This window comes from Camelus bactrianus, chromosome 1, assembly GCF_048773025.1.
Source record: "Camelus bactrianus isolate YW-2024 breed Bactrian camel chromosome 1, ASM4877302v1, whole genome shotgun sequence".
Lineage (NCBI taxonomy): Eukaryota > Metazoa > Chordata > Mammalia > Artiodactyla > Camelidae > Camelus > Camelus bactrianus.
In genome coordinates, this window is record NC_133539.1 from 118,802,439 (window position 1) to 118,824,092 (window position 21,654).

At 36.9% G+C, this 21,654-nt stretch overlaps 1 protein-coding gene across 1 annotated transcript in view; it reads left to right on the forward strand.

Annotated features, from left to right (window-relative positions):
- Positions 1–21,654, forward strand: part of TBC1D5 (TBC1 domain family member 5) — a 498,482-nt gene that overhangs the window by 247,328 nt on the left and 229,500 nt on the right. Inside the window, exon 5 of the mRNA XM_074371891.1 lies at positions 3,867–3,936. Coding sequence (XP_074227992.1) covers positions 3,867–3,936 — 70 coding nt within the window. The remainder of the gene's footprint in view (positions 1–3,866; positions 3,937–21,654) is intronic.

Consider the following 21,654-nt stretch of genomic DNA (forward strand, 5'->3'; position numbering starts at 1 on the left):
AAGACACAAAAGGTTTTAGGTGTTCACACTATTCATTTATGCCATATTATCCTGTCACAGCTAAAATATGGCTACCTATAGCTTTGTTTTCAATTTAGTTTGAACCAAATATTTCTCCCTCTTAATATTAAATATTCATCACACACACTTGATGACATTTCTCTAAATTCAGAGATCAACCTTTTTTTTATTATGTAGTACTTTTCAGAATTCATACCTAGTATGATATGATACTTTTAAACTTGATTTATTTATGTGTAAAGTGAAGGCACAGTTAAGTAGGTGTGTTTAATTATAGCATTATTCTAGCTGTTTTTAACCTAACCTAGTTTAAAATCTTGTTCTCCCTTCATGAAGCAGATGTTTGTGCATGAAAAGCACTATAGAAATCTATTGTAAACCTTCATTTAGCATGATTTCAACATGCACAGATAGATACTGTAAATGCCCTTAGCTAGACATGACTGCAGTAAACACCGAAAAGGAGTCCAAATTTAATTTATCCTATTTTTGAAATTTAAGTCACCATTATACATATTAGTGGCTTAGTAAGTTAGGTACATGTATTTGGGGAAATACTAATGGAAAATACTATGCTCTTTGTATCTTCATTAAAAACAATATAGCTATGAGCATATTTTTTTCAAACCAGCCAACTTATTTTAATTGTGAATGTTATGAACTTATTTTACAAAGTTACTTACCAACTAATGAGAAATGAATGTGTTATGTAAATTTCAGACTGTAGCAGTTACAAGTAATTGATGAACTGTCCCTATAAATATATATGTTATACAATGTTATGCATATACAGTGACATATAAAATTTGTATTATATATTGTATATAATTTATGTATGTATTTTAAATTACTCAATAAATATATCCAGTTTTATTGATTAGTTTACGTTAAGTATCAACTACCTTTAAAATCACAATTGTCTTTTTTAAAATTTAGTCTATTGTTAAATTACTTTTCAACCAAGTGAAAGACTGTTGTCTTAAAACATTTTTAAGTATTTGTGCTGTTTGATCATTTAAAGGTCTTTGTGTGAAATTAATAATGTGTGTGTGTGTGGTTGTGAGAAAGAGATTTGAAAATAACCTATGCATCCTTGTTACAGTTACAGTTGACAACTTGGTTCAGTAATCAGAACAGCAACTAAACACATCATATTAAACTCTCTTGCACCCTCTGTTGTTATTTTGGGGGAATACCACACACACCTTTCCATGACTATATTAGACTAACTAAAATCTCTGATAAAATTAATACTTAGTTTATTATACTTACCTCCAGATTAGATTGATAGTAAAGTAGCATTTGTTTTTAATTCTTAGTTATTTTTTCTCATGATACAGATATGTTTTTTATTGCATAACAGCTTAAATGAAAAATGAGACCTTGTGTTTGTCTTTGATTTTTCCTAGACACCAATTTTAAGCCCCTCCAAGTATTTCACACACAAAAATGAAAATCTATACAGGACATAGCACCCTGTGTATACAGTTTTCTAGAATTACAAATTCTGTCTGTTCTTTTGAAAACCTTTCAATTGTCAGATAGTTTCCTTCCAAAATAAGAGTCTGGGATCATCCATACTAAAATTAAGAATTTATAACTGTAAGGAACAGATGTTTTCATAAACATTTGCTATAATTAATTTCAACTAGAGGATTGAAGGAACAAAGCAGTTTTTCCCACTTCAAAACTTTATTACCTTTTCCCCGTATAGCAAACTCTGAAATCTTCTCTCTAATATCGTTTAGAGAAACAGTTGTATTCCTTATTCGGTATGTTTTTGAGAAAGTAAAACTGCTTTTCTTCCTTATTACCATCTTTGAAGGTTACATTCAACGTGATATATTCATTTCCAAACAGGTATAAAATGAAGAAAACCTTTGTAATATATTTTGATGGCAAAACCTAGTTTAAAAAACTGGAAGTGTCTTAATTTTGAAATATTTTACAGTTGATATGATAAATATCAGCAGAGGGCAAGAGATACTCTGTTGGTGAGAGGTGAGATTTTTGTATATTTAAGTAATCATAATCTTTAGTTTTAAGGAGAAGGAAAGCTCGTATTTTAAACCTATGATATAGTACTTATTCTATGCTGATTATGGAACGTTTCACAGGAAACGTCTGCAAGCTGTTAAATAACATGTGTTGTAGGAAATTTTCACTTAGCAAGGCAGAGACTATTTTTCCTGAAATCTTTTTCATTTCTTTATGATAATACCATTAATTTTTTAAAAAGGAAAATGAAATATGTTGTTTGAGTTATCTTATGGTACCCATGTTTTCCAAGAATTAACAAAATATATTCAACGAGGTTGATCTTAAACATTTAAGTGTTTTGGATTATTTTCTTCTATAGAATTTGGCAACATTTTCCAATACTGTAATCCATTTTAGGGTTTTTGTTTAATGAAAAAAAAACACCTTAAAGTATATTTTGAAGAAAGAGTAGACTTAAAAGTTAGTTAAGTGGGTTCAGACCAGTTCTCCTTCTTCTAAACACTTGTGTGCAGCTGCAAAGATTTTGAAGAGAGCTGACATTCTTGACTAATCTGTCAACTATAAAATGTGCAAAGAAAAATAGGTAACTGTCATTAAAATTACATTTTAGCTTTCAATAACCCTTTAATGAGCAGCATAATCATATAAGTATGGTACCTTAAATGCTATATTCAATAATTAAAAATAATTTCATCTCTAAACTGAAAGCTGTGTAATTGCTATTTGACTTAACAAGACCACTGTGATGATCTCCAGTGGTACCTTAGAATGTTCAGAATGGATTAAAAGTATAAGTTAAAATTGGATAAATCATTAAATTATTAGGCTTTAAATATCACAAAAGTGAATATAACCTGATGTTTGAAAGTTACATAACAGGAATTAGTATAAAATGTAATCAGATTCTGGTCTGTTTAATTTGTTTCTGAGAATAAATGATGTGTTTAGTAGTAGTAGACTATGGTTTCATAAAAAGTACACTTTGAAGTACATATTTTAAAATTTAAGCTAAAATTAAATTTCCTTCAATAAGAATATTTTGTGTCATTGGTAAACATTTTTTTAACTTCTTTAGCAAATGTATTTTTATTCTGTGATCTTTAAACTGATAGGTAGAATTTGTTCTCAATCTAATTTTTTGAATAGGCTCAAGTGCAAATGTTTTTTCCCTAAAAGTTTGATATTACTGCATGAGGAAGAAATACCTTTTGATGTTGAGTTTTTTTGTTTTTTTTTTTTTTCAATTTTTTTAAATTGCTGAACTTTTGCCCACAGTTAAAACATAAAAGTTTGGGGAAGATTTTGAAGGTGTATTAAAAGCTCGCTGGAAGGCACTGTTGATCACCCCCTCTCCAGGCAGCTCTCTGTTCTCCCTGTCTGCTGGCCAAGTTCCTAGAGTGTGGAGGGCCGGGCCGGGAAAACATTCCAGGTCTGCTCTCTGCCTGCTCCAGCAGTGGACAGGATGGGTGACTTGGTCGCTGATAAAAGTTGCGCTCTGTTTGTAAACATTAGTGTATGATTTAAATGGTTTATAAATTTTGGTTTTGTCTGCGATTCAGAAGAAGAAAATGGCTGTACTATATACTTCATTTGTTCCTGTTAGCAGTTACTGTGGTGTAGTGCTGTCCAAGTTGGAGTGGTGGTGGTAGCCTATATTTTAGCATCAAAATGAATTTTTTGCTTAAAGGTTCTGATTACAAAAGATATTTGGGGGAGGGGTAAAGGGTAAGTGGTATATGTTTTTGGACTCAGTGTACTGCATGGACCTGTCACAGTAACTTTTCAACTGAAATACGCAGTTTCATAATCTCCATTATTTCAGTGTTTCTAAATTTTTTTTCCAGGAGATTCAAATAAAAATGGAAGAAGAGCAAGTTCTACTTTAGATTCTGATGGGACTTTTAATTCCTATAGGTAGGTGATGAATGCATAGATACATAATATTACAAGATAATGTACAAGATACCTAATCTTAGAGGATTCTGATCTCAGACTAGTGAGGACCTGTAATCTGTGCTTTAAAAATATGACAAATGCAAAGAATATTGTGTTACGCAGTTGTTCTGCAAGCTTATTGAGTAGGGGAAAATATAACAATTCTTAGTTCTTGAGTAAATGGACTCACTGTAAATATCTGTTGTTATCCTATAGCAAGATAATTGGAATGAATGCACATGTAGTATTAAGCTTCATCATAATGCATTTTTGTTTTTGTTTTTCTGTATCTCTCTTATGGTACTAAAGGCTTCCTTTGTTTGCCTAAGTTTCCTGATAATACAGAGTATCTGCTTATGAGCATCTGAGTCTGAAGTGTAATCCATGCTTATGTTAAGGGCTGTTTGTTAATATCCTGTTTGACTCCTCAGCAAACAGGGCAGTTACATCTCAATTAGCAATTTTTAAAAAGGATACACTCATTAAGAAAACATGCATCTTATCTAGTCATTTGTTAATATTCTCTATGTAACTTGAATTTGCTTGAGTAAACGTTTCTGGATTTTGTATCTTCTTAACAGGGAAACCTTGGAAGTGGAAATATTAAAGTACTTCCAGTAGTATTTGAAATCCACCTGCTGAACCAAAGTGATATAAGAACTGGATTGTTTTCTTTCAGGGAGAATAAAGTACAGATTCAGTAATAACACCTTTTGGTGTTGTAGGTAGCAGTGCAGATTCTTGAAGAAATCCTTTGATGGAGTACGTTGTCCTTATGGTTAATAAGTTCTGATACTTGCATATTGATGCTGTAAAATATATGCAGGAACCACTCTTCACTTGGAAACATTTGAATATTAAGCTGTAATTCCTTCTTTTGTATCATAAATATGGAATTTGTGCTTAGATTCTTTATATTCTTGACTGTACATTCTATATACATGATTGGAACTACATCATTTGTTCCTTCAGCTCCCAGGCAAGCTTCTAACATCTACAGTAGGGCCTTATACACACGAAGCACTTAACAAGAATGCAGTCATTGTGAAAGTTTTTACAATTTGTTTATGAATTCCAGAAATGAGATGGTAATTGAGATGCTTGACATCTTTATTTTATGCCATTTGGGGTCTTTAGAAATAATCAGTCATTCAAGAGTCACGGGTGCTACAAGAGGCTACGTTCCCGTGGTGTTGTAGAAGGGCATTACCGCGGCAGCGAGGCTCGTGTGCTGTCATCATGTTTTCTGCACCCGTCCTACCTGCTAAGGGTTAGAGTGCTCTGGAGCCCTCTCTTAGTGCGGAAGTGCAGGAGAAAGCTTGGAATTTCACATACTAAGTAATAGGTGGAATCCTCTATCTGAACATGTTGATCCCAACAACAACAAAAGGTGAATTTAAGAGATATTTAAATAAATGCTCATGTTTGGCATGTAACTGAGGAATGCTAATGTGATAATATGTGAAATGCATGGTGGAAATAGCATTAGATATAAATACAATTTTAAAAAATCCCAAGACAAAAGGAAAATAAAGGTGTATTTCAAAGGAAGGAAATTCCTCATGTATATATAAATTTTGTTGGTAAATTATATTTCACAATTACATTGTAGTTTAGCTAATGATAACAAATAATGGATATAATATAAAGTTAAGAGAAATGTGTCACTGTGAAGGCACAGTATTATCTTGTAGTTTGTTTTGTTCTTGAGTAGTTTGAAGATTAAAGTATCTTAGTATTATTGAATGATAATTGTACTTTGAAGCAAACTCCTAATACAACTTTGCACAATAAATACTAATGTTGTTAACTAATATAGTTTTAATCAATGCCTGTCAGTGTTGTAATGTTAAGATATTACTATATTGTTGTAATTAAAAAGGCAAGATAAAAAGCTCAGGTAGTACAGTATATAAAAATGAGCTTTTAATAGTTGGCAGGCCAATGCTGTTATTAAATAGTATTATAGTATTTAAGGTGTGAAATGAATATTTTTCTACTCAGTAGGCAATAGCTCTTACAATATAATGAGCTTACTTGTGAATCTGACACTTGGGTTAAATGCAGAATTCATAGCAGCACAGCTCTAGGGCATATTTTCATATAAGGTCAACCAATAAAAGCCAGGAATAGTTGCAGAATCACACTAAAATGGCCACAAGAAGTGTCAGTGAAATTCAGTTTTGAAAATGAAAATTTGTTCTGTTACTATCATAGCTCTTTTAAATCAACTAGAAATAGGTTATTAGAAAAATATGAATGTTCCAACCCTCAAATATCCTTTAGCCTAACAGATCTACGTTTGTACTGTTTAGACCGCCTCGGAAATCCTGACCTTTCTCCACAGACAGTTCTGGCTGTCGGCCGGGCACTAACACACTCAGGCTGGTCTGCTTGTGTCTGCGATAGTGACTGGCTTTACTCTGTCATCTGTAAAGTGGACATCGTAGTGTCCGACCTGCTTCCTTGTCACAGCTGTTGTAAAGACTGATAGAATTGTATAAAATGAAGCCTTTTGAAAATCTGAATGCAAAACCATGCGTTTTTATTGGTAGTTCTTTGTGTTCCCCTCATGGAAATCAGCAATTTTTTGCCTCCATCTTTGTGCGCACCCTGGTACAGGCCGAGGCTTTATTAACTTTTGAATCCAGTCTTGAACTGGTCCCCTAAATCTGTTTTCTTCCCATTATTTGCTTACATTATTGTGGTCTCAGATGTCAGTTTTAAGAGGACAGTCTCTGCTTTCTGTTGTTTCTGGTTTTGTTTGGTAATAATATCTAAACATAGTGAGTTGGTGCATGTCTGACCCCAGAGACTTTGGACAAGTCTTAGTTTCCTCACCTCAAGCGTGAGGGCGATAAATCACACTTGCTTCAAGGAGTTAATGGGATAATGCCATGTGGCAAATGCCCAGTAAGTATGAGCTGCTTTTGTCTTCCAGTCAATGCCATCATCACCGTCATCACCGTTCATCTTCTGACACGTAGAATTTGTTTTACAGTGTGCTAGTAGAGACACCAAAAGGAAGACTTAAACACAAAATGTCTTACAGGAAAATAACTGTTGTCTGTTAGCAGAGAGGGGGCTGAGACAAGCGCCGCGCGAGGCTTGGAGCTCTCAGCCTCTGCTGTTGTGTTCCAGGCTCCCCGTGTAACAGACGCACACACCCAGTAGAGAGAGAAGGGAGATGTGTTAGTACTGGTGTAAGTTCAGAGGAGGGTTTTTGGAATTTTGGCAAATTCTGAAATTTACAATCGATGGACCCTAACTATAGCTTTATGTGCCTCACGCTCACAGACTTGTTGTTCATAGTCTAGGAGGTTTTACTTCGGGTTTGTGGTTTTGCTTCATTGATTCAGATAGAGCCCAGCTGCATTTAACTCCTAAGGCACCAGTGTGGTCATTCCGTGATGCCTGGGTGATAGCCTAGATTTTGTTGTGGAAGTTTTTGTTAAAATTTGATTATTTATCTCCCAACTCATTTGCAGATGTTGCATTAAAGTGGAAAGATTATAAAAACTGAGAAGATATTACTGGTTTATGCAGTCTACCTTGTGCATTTTAAAGACCCATGTTAATGTTTTCTGTTAGATGAAATGAGCTTTCTCTGTGTCTTATTTAACCATGAAAACTGAGAGACTGGTGCTGAGTGTGAAAGAAGGAGTTGCCGACGCACAGCTGGCAGTGGACGTTTAACTTAGGGACTGCAGCACCTGGCCCTTTGGTGGAGGGACTGCTCCCTCTCCCCCCTCCCCTCCCCAAGGGCAGCTGACCTTCTCCTCTCCAAAGAGGCGAGCCCCTTGCCAGCACATATGACTACAGACTATTACATTAATCTGTTTAGCTGTAGTACCAGCTGCTTGCATGTTTTTAATTATCTTATTAGATGGGATAACAGTGACCTATGAAATAAATTGAAGGTGAACATTTTTAAACTTTCCCTTTTTTACCCTCTGTTTCTAAATATCTTTATTGATCCAATTATGATATTCTGCAAAAGTTCATTTGGAAGTCTGTATGGTTTTTGAGTCAATGTAATGCTTTTTAAAGCAAAATGTTATAATTACCAGTACAGGAAATAACTTCGTTTTTGCCTCATTTTTGATAAGATTTAGGTTGTGTTTATGTAGCCACAAATTCATGTTAAAATCTGTTGGTTTAATAGGTAAGAGAAAACTCTGACCAGTTATTGGCATTCACTGGGAAACTCACAATAGTGCTTAAATTTCAGACATCTTAGCACTGTATAAATGGCATAGGGTAGAATATAAATCATTGTAGATTATTTTTAAATAAATTTGTATATTTAACTCTGATTTTCTAGATTCTGTATATACAGTGGTAAATCACCTAGCTGACCCTAATTATTTTTACAATTTAATTTCACACAGTACCATTTCTGAGTGTATTTTCCAAGCTGTGCCATTAGGAAAAGTGTACTGTCTTCTGGATTTTTGACAACTGGATAATTTTCAAGTAGTACTTGAAATTAAATGTTGACTTCAAGAGACAGTTCAAAATAATAATGACCAGTGGTTGTTCAAAGTCTTAACCCTTAAACCAAAATTGTGATAATTTAGTCAGAAACCCTGATGTTGAATTTAAAAACATAGGTAGTTGGATGCAAAAAAGGATTGTAGAATACTCACATGTGTCGTTTGAATTAGGAAATCCTCTAAGTGGCATAGTGGGGTGATTTGAGCCTTGAAAATGTTTTAGTCCTAAATGCTTACAAACTATACATTATTTTTTTTAATTAAGTTATATTCATACTTTTTGGTTTCTTAGTTTTTTCCCTCTAAAGAAAGACCAAATTACATAATTCAAAAGAGCTTTTGTTGAAGTATATGTATTTTATTTTCTCTTTAAGGAAAGAAAATAAAAAGCCACTTTGGCTCCAAAGTACTGGTGATAAAATTTCTTGATGTTGATCAGAGCTCCCAAAGTTGCCTCCCTTTTTCAATACGGTATGTTCTATAGCCCACAGAGTCAAAGGATGTTGAAGTTAGTAAAAAGATTTTAAGAATTCTCAGGGGGGAAGGTATAGCTCAGGTGGTAGAATGCAGGCTTAGCATGCATGAGGTCCTGGGTTCAATCCCCAGTATCTCCATTAAAGAAAAAATAATAACATTAGTAAATAACCTAATTACCTCCCCCTGCAATCAATCAGTCAATCAATGTTGTTGGTTTACCTTTTTGAATTTAAAAGTTGTCATTTCCTGAATAAGAAAAAATACATTAATTTGAACTTTCTTAAGTCATTGAGGAAATTTAAAAAATTAGGCTTCAGGTTTTATCACAAAGCTGTTATATATCCTATTTACATGTAATGAATAATTTGGGAGAATGTGGGAAATAACTTTACATCATTTACATTTATGTTTAGTGTAATACCTTTTCCTTCCCCCATTTGCATGTAAGAGTGTCCTCTGTCTCTTGAAATAACAATGAAGCAGTGGCTCAGAATATTAGAGATAATAGGGCAAAAGCATATTTTGGATTTAAAATTTAGAAATCTGGGTTCTGGTTATACTTTTAGAATGATATACATTTGTTAATCTGTTATTTTTAAGAATATGGAATCATAGAATCAATTTAATTGCTGAACGTTATACTGTGTTAATTTGTTCCAGCTGCTATAACAAAATACCAGAGACGGGGTGGCTTATAAACAACAGAAATTTACTTCTCACAGTTCTAGAGGCTGGGAGGTTCCAGGTGAGGATGCTGGTGGATTTGGTGTATGATGGAGCCCACTTCCTGGTTCCTAGATGGAGTCTTTTAACCGTGTTCTCCCATGGCTGAGGGGCACGCGAGCTCTCTGGAGTCCTCTTCCGTAAGAGCATTGATCCCATTCATTAGGGCTCAGCCCTGGTGACCTAATCACCTCCCAAAGGCTGCACTCCCAAACACTATCACACTGGACGCTAGGATTCAAAATATGAATTTGGGGGCCACGTTCAGTCCACAGCACTTACTACAGGAAAGAGAGACCAGCCTGAGTTCTGTGTCCTGCTCCTTCTCCACCCACTCATCCTAGGTTCCTATGGCCTGGCCATTTTAATTATTTTTCCAGGACATAGCTTAGTAAATAGATGAAAAAGGAGGACCTAGAATTAGGGTTTCTTTGCTGATTCTTAGAATAATGCTTTCCTCAGTTGGATGTGTTGCCTGTATTTTGTTGAGAACCTATGTAATTTTATGACACCAACTCTTTAAGTTCTTAAGAATAAATACATGATTTAGGGAAACAGTTTGGGAAAAGCACACAGAGAGAAATAAGACAGACTAAAGTTTACGTGTTAGCTCCACCACTTACTGACTGTGTGACCTTAGGTAAAGTGATTAACCTCCCCAAGTCCTGGTTAGCTCAGTTGTAAAACCGGAGTTTTACCAGCTCCTGTGTCACAGACTTATAGGGCGCACACCTACAAATGTGCAGAGCCCCGGCGCAGTCACCTAACACATAGGAGGGAGCAAATCCTAGTTTTTTTCTTTCTCTCTTTTCTAACATTTCCTTTGAGTTTTAAATGATTTTTTTACCTAACAAAGTTGTCCTTTGTCTCAGAAAAGTATTTTAAAAATTCTGTACACTTCTAAAGTGGCAATAAGTGAGTATTTAGGGAGCAGATGTACAGTTATCTATAAAAGGTCAGCTCTACAGTCGTACAGTTATCTGTAGATTATAGATTTCTATTCAGCCCCACCAACTGATCATCAGATTTTCTTAGTTCTTGTTTTCATATTTGCCCAAGTAGCACCACAACTTTTATAGTTAAATGATAATTTCAGAGAGCACAAAATGTGTAACTTTTGTATTTTCTGGACACCAGAATCAGAATATTACTTTTTCTTCTTACCTCCACAATGGAGCCACATTTGAGAGAAGGAAAAAAAATCACATTTGAATGATAAATATATCTTCTTGAAGTAGCTTTATTATTTTTATGGTCCTAGAACTGGTCAGTAGCTACGTTTCTCTGTAATGTATAACCTGTCTGAACTAATTATTAATCACTTCAGGCTCTGGAAATACACAACCTTTTGTTTAAATAATTAACGGGTTTGCTTGCATTTATATCCACAAATTAACATAACCCAGACTGACCAGAGCACACACGTTACAGTGTGAGTTCTTTTCCTTCACAAGCCCCTTCAAGCCCTTTTTATTATCTGTAGACAAGCTTTGGGGAAAATTTTTTTCCTATTTGTTTATTTACAAAGTCAGCTGCAAGCTTCAGTCAACCAAGGCTGTGTAAATGTTTATCTTTGAAAAGACAGGCATACATTTGAAATGGGAGGATAAAGCTGCCATGAGTCAGTTGGCAGGAGAGACCCTTCCCCTGGAAGAACGTCTGTCTGCCCTGGTGCTCCTGGTGGACAACCCCGGCAGCCCCTCTGTCACTATGTGATGTGTGTCAGCAGGCGGCACTTTGTAGGGATGGCGCTGAAGTAGATTTAATTAAATAGTTGGTCAGTAATATTGAAGTGTGTTACTGGATCTATACTTTGAGAAAATAATGCATAGAATTAGAGTTTAAAAGTGGAAAGTTATAAATCTCTTGAAACATTTTACAAATAGCATGCTTATTTATCGACTTATAGATCTCCTTTATATTTATGTAGTTAGCGTGTGTAATGCTTAATTTCTGGTTTATGATTTGATGGACAATTTGTTGTCTCAAAGATATAGTTGAAGAGTGGAATTTTCATAGAATATTTTAAGAAAAATGGATTTTCAATATTTGTCTGTTTCCTGTATCAGATTGCCTTGCCTTTTGAGGGAAGGGGCAGTGATTAGTAATCCTATTTTTTCATTTATTACTAATCCAGAGCTTTCACAAGTACCTTCCTGACATTTGTTTTTATATATGCATATATATATATGTGTGTACACATATGTATGTATAATACATATGTATTATATTATATGTGTTATGTGTTATATATGTATTATATATATATGACAATTTATTGTTGTTCAAGAGAGCTAACCTATCTTCGGTCACCTGCAGATCTCTACTGTACACCCATTACTGGCAGCCAGCGTGCCAGACCCAAAGCCAGACAAATCACACACCCTGCCCTTGGTGCACTCCTGAGCTGGGAGAGGAGACAAACATGGAAGCGACCACCACAGATGATGACTGGTGTTACAGTGGGGACTCTGACCAAGATCTAGGGGATACCAGACAGGCTAGTTAAAATTGAGGGTGGTTAGTGGTTGGGAAGAAGACAGGTTTGCTGGACATACCGGAGGAACAAGGGTTTTCCATGAGGTGAACAGTATGAACAAGCTCTGGCAGTGCGTCCCTTGGGGTTCTTGGTAGATTTGACTGGCCTTACATCTGTCAATCACAAGCTCATACAACATGGGTGTTTACACACATCTGTTTCATTGTGGCAGTGTTGTTACTTTGCAGGAACTGCTGTTTTGACAGTATTGAAGTTTTCAATTTCAGTATATCATAGATGCTTGATATATTTAAATCAGTGATCAGAAATTTTAACTGGGAGTTGAAAATGTGAGTCTTTAAATTGCACAAAATTATATGAAATAGTTGATAATGATACAATTGAGGATGAATATTATGTGCCTAGAAATAAGGGGAAAATCAATAAAGCAGCTATGGAATAAAAAATAGCCTGCTAATGAGAGAGTATTTGAAATTTAAAAGAAGTCCTAGTATCGTCGGAACATATGGGCATAGTTTTCATTCCATGATTGTAGACGCCATGTTCTGAGATAGATGCAGAACTACTTAGTCTGGGTGACATACTCAAGGAGCTGCAAAGACTGTATTTCAAGCTACTTGTTCAGATGAGAAAAGCAGTCCAGATGACATGCCCGAGCCTCTGAGCCCATGTGAAGCAAGACAGGGTGGTTGAACACCATCTCTTAACCTCACTCCAGTTTTCAGTGTGCTTCTAGATCTTAAATCTCCCTCAAGTGTCAGAGCACTACTGCCCTTGAACCGGGCACAGACTTCTGATGTCTGGATTTGGTTCAGTTCGCAGTGATACATTTGTAATCTCCAAAGTGACCACTGCTGCTTGCCTGCCCGCCCCTCCCCTACCTCGCACAGGGCCACCCCCAGAGCCTGCGTCTCTCCCTTCTTTTCTGACTTTGTAAGTTGAATGGGGACAATTTTTTTTCCTCCTGAGAGATTTGGGGGAAGGTTGGGGGAGTAGGATAAAATAAAGCCAGAGTGGTCCATTTGGCATTTTTAACACCCAACCCTGTCTCCCACTGCCACCTGAGCCGCTGACGGAACCTGCTTCCAGAGGAGGGACCCCATTTTCCTGCCTCTGTCTCTCTAGGTGCCATTCCTAATTATAATATTTTTTAAAGTTCTGTTGTAAAATGAAACTTTTCTCATGGTGCTAATTTTCAGTCTTACAGTAGCATTCCATGCAACAACTCGATGAAAACATGTCACTCGCGTTCATTATGAAGATCTCTGTGGTCATATAATTAAATTTTTGTGGCATCCATTTGGGAACATCTGAATTATTGAGTGTATGAATTAACAGAATAGCAAATAGCAAAATAACAAAAGGTCTTTTATAAAATCAGGACTAGATTTGGGTTCTTTTGAAGTTGATGAACTTGCAAATCATATAAGATTCCAGCAGTGGAGAATACTTCTGCTTATTAACACAGGACTTTTTATGAAGCATAATTTAATCTGGGCGAGGAGGTCACGGGAAAACGGCTTATCTTCCACCGTGATGCTGAGCAGCTGTTTTTAAAAATCAGAAAGAGAAACACGACTCACCCTGATGTTCAGGCCTGCGTGGGAAGCAGCCTGTGGGCTTCATTTCAGGGTCTCCACGGGGTCCAGTGTCAAGAAAAGGGGATTTTCCCCCTTTCTTTGGAAATGCGGTAACATACCAGTTACGTAGGTCGGATTTCAAATAGCTTCAGCCAAGGAGGATATAATCAGAAACTTAGAAAGCAGGGGAGAATATTAGAGTAGCCAGCAAGTTTGCTCACTGAGGGAGCTGTAGTCCCAGGAAAGCCTTCCAGCTCTGACTCTGCTTTCACTTAGTCTTACTTCTCTCTTTTTTTTTTAAATTAAAAAAGGTTATGATGGTTTATGTTGTTGAAATAGGCTAGAATGTATGATGGTTTAAAGTTGTGTTTGTTGTCTTTATTTTTAAAAAAGACAAACAGAGCAAGCGACAGAAGGGTACAGATTTCAGATTTCTAAAAGCTAATAGGCCGTCATTTTACGAATCAGTCGCTGGTAGCCTGACAGTGATGGCCGTGAGGGAAATGCCGCTAAAAAGCAGGATGGAAAACTCCAGAAGCCAAGCAAGTGAAGTCATCTGATGTAGGAGCAAATAGCCATGCATTTTCCAAACATATATCACATCTGGAGTAAAATTCCTTGAAGTCTTAGAAACATTTTGATACTCTGAACATCGTTTGTGTTGAGAAAATCACTTACAGGGCATACATAGGCCTTTCACCATGATGGGTAAATTGGATATTTGAGCATGGGTTTTTTAAATTAGTGCATTGTTTCCTTTTTAACTATAAACGAATGCTGTTTTCTAGTCACCCTGCGGTGGGGCTATTTCCTTACTTTTTCAGGGGCCCATGTAAAATTGTTTTCCCAGGTATGTTAATCCAGACAAATTATAAAGTCGATAAAGTACAAATTGACCTTAAACCAGAGTTTATTTTATCACATGGCCCACTGATCCTCATTTTAAATTACCATTTCCTGTATGTATGAGCCACTCATTGCCGAGTATGGTTATATGATGCTCGTGGTCCAAGTCTCAGGTCTGATTCTTTCCAGCATTGATCATTTCTGGTGTGTCACTGTCATCACTAAAGATTTGCTTTTCTAACTTTTACGTGTGTATGTATGTGTGTGTGTGAGAGAGAGAGAGGTGAAAGGAAGCAGGGGGCAGTGGGTGGTGGTGCTGGAGACAGAAACAGACGGTGACAGGCCATGAAATAAGATTCAAAAACTAAGAAAAGGGAAAAAAACACTTTTACATGGATATCTGATTTTACTTAGAGTTAATTTTATACTGTGTTACATCTCTCAGAGATGTAACCACTTGATTTCATAACCACTTGCATTGTTTAACTTTCAGCGTGTATCTGTCTGCTTTCCCTGCTGACACTGTGACTCTCATGTGTCCATCTTTATATCTGTTGAACCGTTACAGTTGGATGTATATATGAATGGTTTATCATCCTTAAAACACTTTGAGTTTCACTGTCCAATATAGGAACCACTGGCAACATGAGGCTATTTAAATTTAGGTTTAAATTAATTAAAATAAAATAAAATATGTCATTTTTCAGTTGTGCTATAGCCATGTTTCAGCTGCTTCATAGCTATATGTGATTAGTGATTATCATATTGGACAGTCAAATAGAGAACATTTCTGTCATCTCAGAAAGTTCTGTCACACAGTGCTGATTTAGAGGTTGTCGAATGGATTCAGTTAAAATATAATCCACTTAAATCTTTTTAAGAGAAAATATTTGTTTCAAAAGTACATGTATTTCTGTAGGTGTAATTCCCTACAAGTCAACCCGGTCTTGGAAAACACGGTTTAAGGGGAAGGATTGCCCTTTAATTAGAATATGAGATTTTGGTAAATAAATGCTTTGTTTCTAAATTACTAGAAAATAAATTGTTTTCCATGCTATAAATACTTCCCTTGCAGTATCGTTTACATTATAGATGTGTGGTAAAGTGTTTATCATATAGAGGATAAGATATGAAGTCCATGCATGCTAGTCAGCACTAATACCCCGGCAACAAGGGCAGGCTGGGGGCGAAGGAGGTGGGGAGGGCCCCGCGGAGGTGTCTCAAAGAGGGGGCTTTCTTACTTACTGATTATGTCAGAAACATCAGTAAGCCGTGGGCTATAGAACACGTTCATTTCAGACAGCTTCATGGAGATTGTCTGGTCCAGGTCCTTTGCTCACCTCATTTCTAAATGCTTGATCCTTTGATTAGTAATATAAGGACCTTTATTATGTGCTTAATTTTTTATAACCTTGTGATACAGCTTGTCTTATTTCTTTTCTCAACGCTCATTTGCAGAGTTTACCTACTTTAATATGACTCTGAATTTAGGAGCTCTTAAACACTGTAATTTTAAGAAAATAATACATTTTTTAAAAATTAAAAGAATATTCTAGCCGACAGTCCAGCACCGTTGCTCAGTTTTCTGTGTCCTTGTGGATATTCAGGTGAAAGCTTGCGATTTCTCAGTTCACAGTTAAATCCAAACCCAAATCAAAACATCATCATAAATTAATTTTAACAAACCACCACACAGTGAGCTATTTGTTGCCTTTGTCTCAGTGGAGCCTCATCACATGAGAACATATCTCACCTAGAAAGACGAAGAAATCCATTTTAAGCTTGTAATTGTGAGGTGTTTTTATATGTATTTATATATGTATAAGTAATGTGCCCTGATGTTTCATTATGGAGGAAAAAAGAGCTTTAAATAAAAGTAAGTTTTTAAAAATTCCTGATACAGGAAGCAAAAAAGCCAGTACAGTTTCTAATTGCCTTTTAGAGTCTCTGAGTTCCCTCATTACCTGTGATTTAAGCTAAAAATGAGGTAATTATAGATAACATCAGTGTTTATCTGGTTGATCTTGGCACCTGCAGTCCTAATGTTGTAGCTTACCCAGATCTGGTGCCACACTTTACAGTCTGATGCTGACATCCCTAATTTACACTTCTCATATTTCCATTGATTTTTAAGTTTACATGTTCCTTGTTCTATTTGAATAGTATTTTAAAAATAATACCTTTAAAACGGTATAAAGTCTCATGCTCTTTTAGGTGGAATATTGGAATCGTGGTACAGTCCTTTCATTAATAGAAATCTTTCCCTAATATATTTCTATACAGCCTTAAAAATTTCTTGTGTCCTTTTCCCTTTGCATTCAGTAAAGCAAATGTGATTGTAATTAACATGGCAGTCTTTTCAAATATTGGCATGCACTTCAGGATTATAAAATTGTTTAAACCTTTTTGCATCAGGTGCAGTTTTTTTTGCTTGGAAGGTGCTTCTCCACCTTCCACATATCCTATGCATCTAACTCTGGTCTTACCCCGCTTACAGGCCACATTCCTTTGGCCTGGCCTTTAGTTCTGCTGTTGCTCTAGCCACATCTCAAAAACGAGATGACCACGGTTGACAGGCCGACCTTGGAAACCACAGGGCCATCTCTGAGAGCTCCTGTACCACCCGCCCCCGGCATACCCCCCAGCCCCACCTACCGGGACTTACTGACCTTTCCTGTGGGATGAACCCTCCTCTGCTCCACGGAGCAACTTCATCAGTAACAGCTGAAGCAGCTGTCTTAACCAGGTATCAGAGATCCTCGGTACCAGCTGTAGGGAGTCTCTGGGTTCTTCTCAGTTACTGTAGTGGCCTGGCTTTTTTAAGTTAGCTCCACAGAGACATTGTCCCCTGTCTAAATAAAGCCAGAAAATGGGGTAGAAAGCATCATATAAAATATACAATATGAACTTGTTTTCTCTATTATATCTTCATTTGGGACGATTCAGAAATATTTTTTTCCAGAATTGCCATGTCATTTATGCATTATTTAGGTTACAAAAGTATTTAAACAATTAAATTTAGAAAGTGCTAACTAGTTGCATTCTAATTTTATGTGCATATCTTGGGAAAATACTACATTAAAATATATAATTAGAAAGATATCTCTTTATGATTATAAGCTGTATTTATTCACTGCATATTCTAGTTGATTTCCATGTTAAAAAAAAAACAAAACTGCAAGAGGCTTAACTACCTAAATAGGTCTTCTTAGCGGGAAGGCATCAGTTGGTGCTGCAAAAATTAATTCTACTCACTTAGAAATGATTGCAGCACTCTTGGCCAATGAATGTTCTTCTCTGAGGAGCACAGAGATGGGCTCAGAGTCCTCCTCAACACAGTGCTTCCACAGCAGCCATGACTAATCCATTACATTGGCAGGGGAAATGAAGCAGCCAGTTTCTGCCTCTCCTTGCTTAGGTGCTGGTTTCCAGGGACTGGGTGCCTGCAGTGCAGATTAGTTGCCACTAGATGGCACTAGTGCCTTGTCAGCGGTTTTTACGACCCTGGTCTCTAACCTTTTTATTCCATTGGAGGCAGTTATGCACTCAAGTGTCCCCTGCGTTCTTAACCACTCTCAGTATTTGTTGACTTACCTTCTCAGCCCAACTGGTGAAAACTTATCTCTGTACCTTTGGCCTTAATGTTCAAAAACTGCAAATGTGAGGAAGATATAAAGTCGCATTCCTATCCGCCTTGTTGCCAGAGGCCATTTTTGTCCTTTGATGTGTGGACTATCATGTTCCCTCTAGTGCTGTCTCCATGTTATCCAGGAAGAGGCGTTTCCTAATTCTCCTTCCTTTTCACTCTTGACAACTTATATAATGTTTCTGGGCATCAGCTTTGTCATTCAGAAAGAGGGGTTAAAAATATACCCTCCCAGGAAAGGTGTTAGAGGAGTTAAAAGTGATTTACCTAAAATATTATATATATCATAAATGGATTTTTTTAGCATTTAAAAAGCATCATTGCTAGATTTTTGCTGTTGGAGCCTTTTTTCGTTGTTGTTCTGTAAGACAAAGTTTAGCAACTACCGTTCCTTTATTTTTGTTAATTAAACTGAAAAATTCCCCTACTGACTCCTCAATGCTTACTATTCTGTTCCCAGGCCTTTCCCTGAGTTCAGCAGTATAGTCCATGGTTCATATTTGTGATGGGAAAAAACTTTTATTTTGGTCCAGCTCCCCTCAAAGGGCTCAACTTTTCAACATTGTGTCCTCTGTGGACTGTTTAAACCTCTGATAGCTCAGTTTTGGGGGTGGCGTTTCAGTGCCTGTGGTGCAACTACGTGTCATTTTCTACACTGAGTTTTAGTAGGTAAAACACTATTTCTCCTCTTTGTACTACCACGGTGCTTTGCCTTTATCATCTTAATTGTTGGTTTACACTTTCATCTACCCTCTTTCCTGAATGCTTTTTTTTTTTTTATTTCTTTGAGTGCTAAGCACAGAGTCGGCACTGAATAAATGTGTATTATGTTTACTCTGTATCACAGTTTGTTAATGAAACGCTATCCCGTAGAAGAGAAAGACAATTAATGGATTATCTTGTGGCCTCTGCGTTTCTCTGTTGTTAGAGCTCTCCATCACTTTGAGATGTTAGTCCTTAATTGGAACTATAAGCACCTAGGAATAAATTTAAATGATTGTGAATTTCAGAGATGAGGTTTCCATCCCACAAGCCTCAGTCTCCTTTTCTCTTTACCAACACTGTAATCAAGGTACAGGGTCTTATTTAAGCTAACAAATAATTATCCTTCATTACATAAGTGGAATGGAACTTGACCTTAAAAGGCTGCTTAACTTGACAAGATGGCGGTGGATCTCAGCACCAGCTGTGTCTGCTCTCACAGAGGCTTGGTGCCTGTGACCTGACGTTGAAGAGGCTGGGGGGTCATGGTCCCCTCCAGACTGCATGGCCTTGTCCCAGTTCTGATTCCATTTGAAATCTGCGCTTTGGTTCCCAGACCACAAGCTGTTTAAACATCCTCACGTTTTCTGAGACGTCCTCCTGTAATGGTGTCAGTACTCGTTTCTGGTCTGGTCTTCGAGGACTACTACAAAGTGGATAAAAACAAACCTGGACAATAGTGATGTGGGTAATCTGTGTGAAATTGTTGGGAAATGGATAATGTATTTAAAATACTATAGGTAATGCAGTTGGACTAAAGTGATTTTGTTTTAAACCAAGAATTCAGTGAGCATGTCTTTGAACCTGGAGTGGCTAAGAATCACTTATGCATGAAAATGATGGAAGGAGCATCAAGAGGAAATAAGTCTTAGGTTTCATCTAGACACAGAAAGCTTCAGTGTGTGAAAATCAAAATAATTGGGTTAAAAATACTGATACATGGCAGACAACAATGTGATGTCTTTAATTAATGAAAAACTCTCTTGGACCAGTAAGTCACACCAAAATAAGAGCAGTGTTATAAGTATTGTTAACAATAACATTAATATTTTTAATGTTAGACTATGTTGGGCACCCTTCTGCGGACTTTCCATGTGTTTTAAGTCTCATAATGATTATTTGAGGTTGATCCTGTTACTGTTCCATTTTACAGGTGAGGCAGCAGAGGCACAGAGAGGTTACGTAACTTGGCCATGCTCGTAGAGCTGGTAAAGTGTGTATTGTTCCTGCGCGCGTGGCCATCTTTTTATCCCCGAGATGTGGCTCTGATGTCTGTTCTCAGACATCATATGATGCTTCAAAGAGGCGAGGCCCAAGAAAGGAAGTTTTTTTAAAAAAAAGAAAGTAACCCAAAAGCATGAAAAGTTTCAGTTCCATTAATGGTACAAACACAAGTAAAATAAAAATGAAATACTATTTTCTTTTATGAATAGGGTGGTGAAAAGAAGAAATTTTCAGAGTAGTGGCAGGAATTTATTCTTCCGGGATAGGGTTGGAGTGTGTGTCCCATGGGTCACCCTTAGCCACAGAGTCCCCAGCAGCAGGAGACCTGGTGTGGTTGGAGATCAGAGCTGCAGGGCTGAGGCTGGACGTCCTCCTGCTCGTGACATTAGGGATGTGCCATTGCCTTGGTCGCTCTTCTGGAAAACTCGAGGAGATGCAGCCCGCCTCACAGTCAGGGTGCTGAACTTGAGGTGAGCGGTTGGTTCTGATCCTGGCTCTCAGATCGCGTGGTGTCCAGCTGTCCTTCCCGAAAACGATCAGGGTCCGGCCAGTGACAATGCACATATTCAAAGAAGGATGATTGAGGGCTTTCGAGGCTTCCTTTTGAGTTAGTCTCTCTGAAGAGATTACCAGGGTTTAAGCTTTGATAAGAAATTGTAAGTTATAAGTTTACTGTGGCATTAGGACGTCTGAGAGAAATTTCATAAAGCCGGACTCAGTGGCCTGAACTATTGACAAACGATTCTTGATGTTTAGTTTGGTACAAGATACAGGGAATGTAGGTTTGCTTCCTTTATTCAAACTCGGTAAATGGTTTGGGACAATTAATTTCCAATTGTCTCCCAGCAGAGCAGATTGACTTGTATATTAATGAGGTACAGGTGTGAGGCCCCTGGTGCCTACATGCCTGGGAGGCAGGCTTCCATTGTTTCTCTACTCAGTCTTGGGTGTGCGAGGGACTCAAGCTTGCCTTTAACAGTTTTTGCAGTGAGGCTTTTTAATTTTTTGATTTTTTTTTCAGATTTGCCTGCACCTGCTAAAATTTCAAAACTGATCATGTAGAAAAATGTGGCAGAGAATTCAATAGTAAATAGTACGGAAAATTAAAGAAAGTCGTCTTCTATTATATGTAACTGCCCAGCCTTCCATTACAGAGAAATGAGTTCATTTAGACAGATATTTCACATGAGAAGTCAAGAGAATCTGTGGCACACTTTTTTTGTTGTGTATTTTTGGAGCAGGGATAGCTTTGTCAGTGGCTAAAGCAGTCATATACTTAGATTAATATTCATTTTTCTCTAGTTTATGCACGGAACTGCACTACCAGCCTTTTAGAGGAAAGGGACTAGCCTCCGTAGACATGATGAATTTCAGGAGCTGGCATAATTATAGCGATCTCCATATTCATTAAATCTACAGAAGAACTCTGTCCAAAAAGACAGC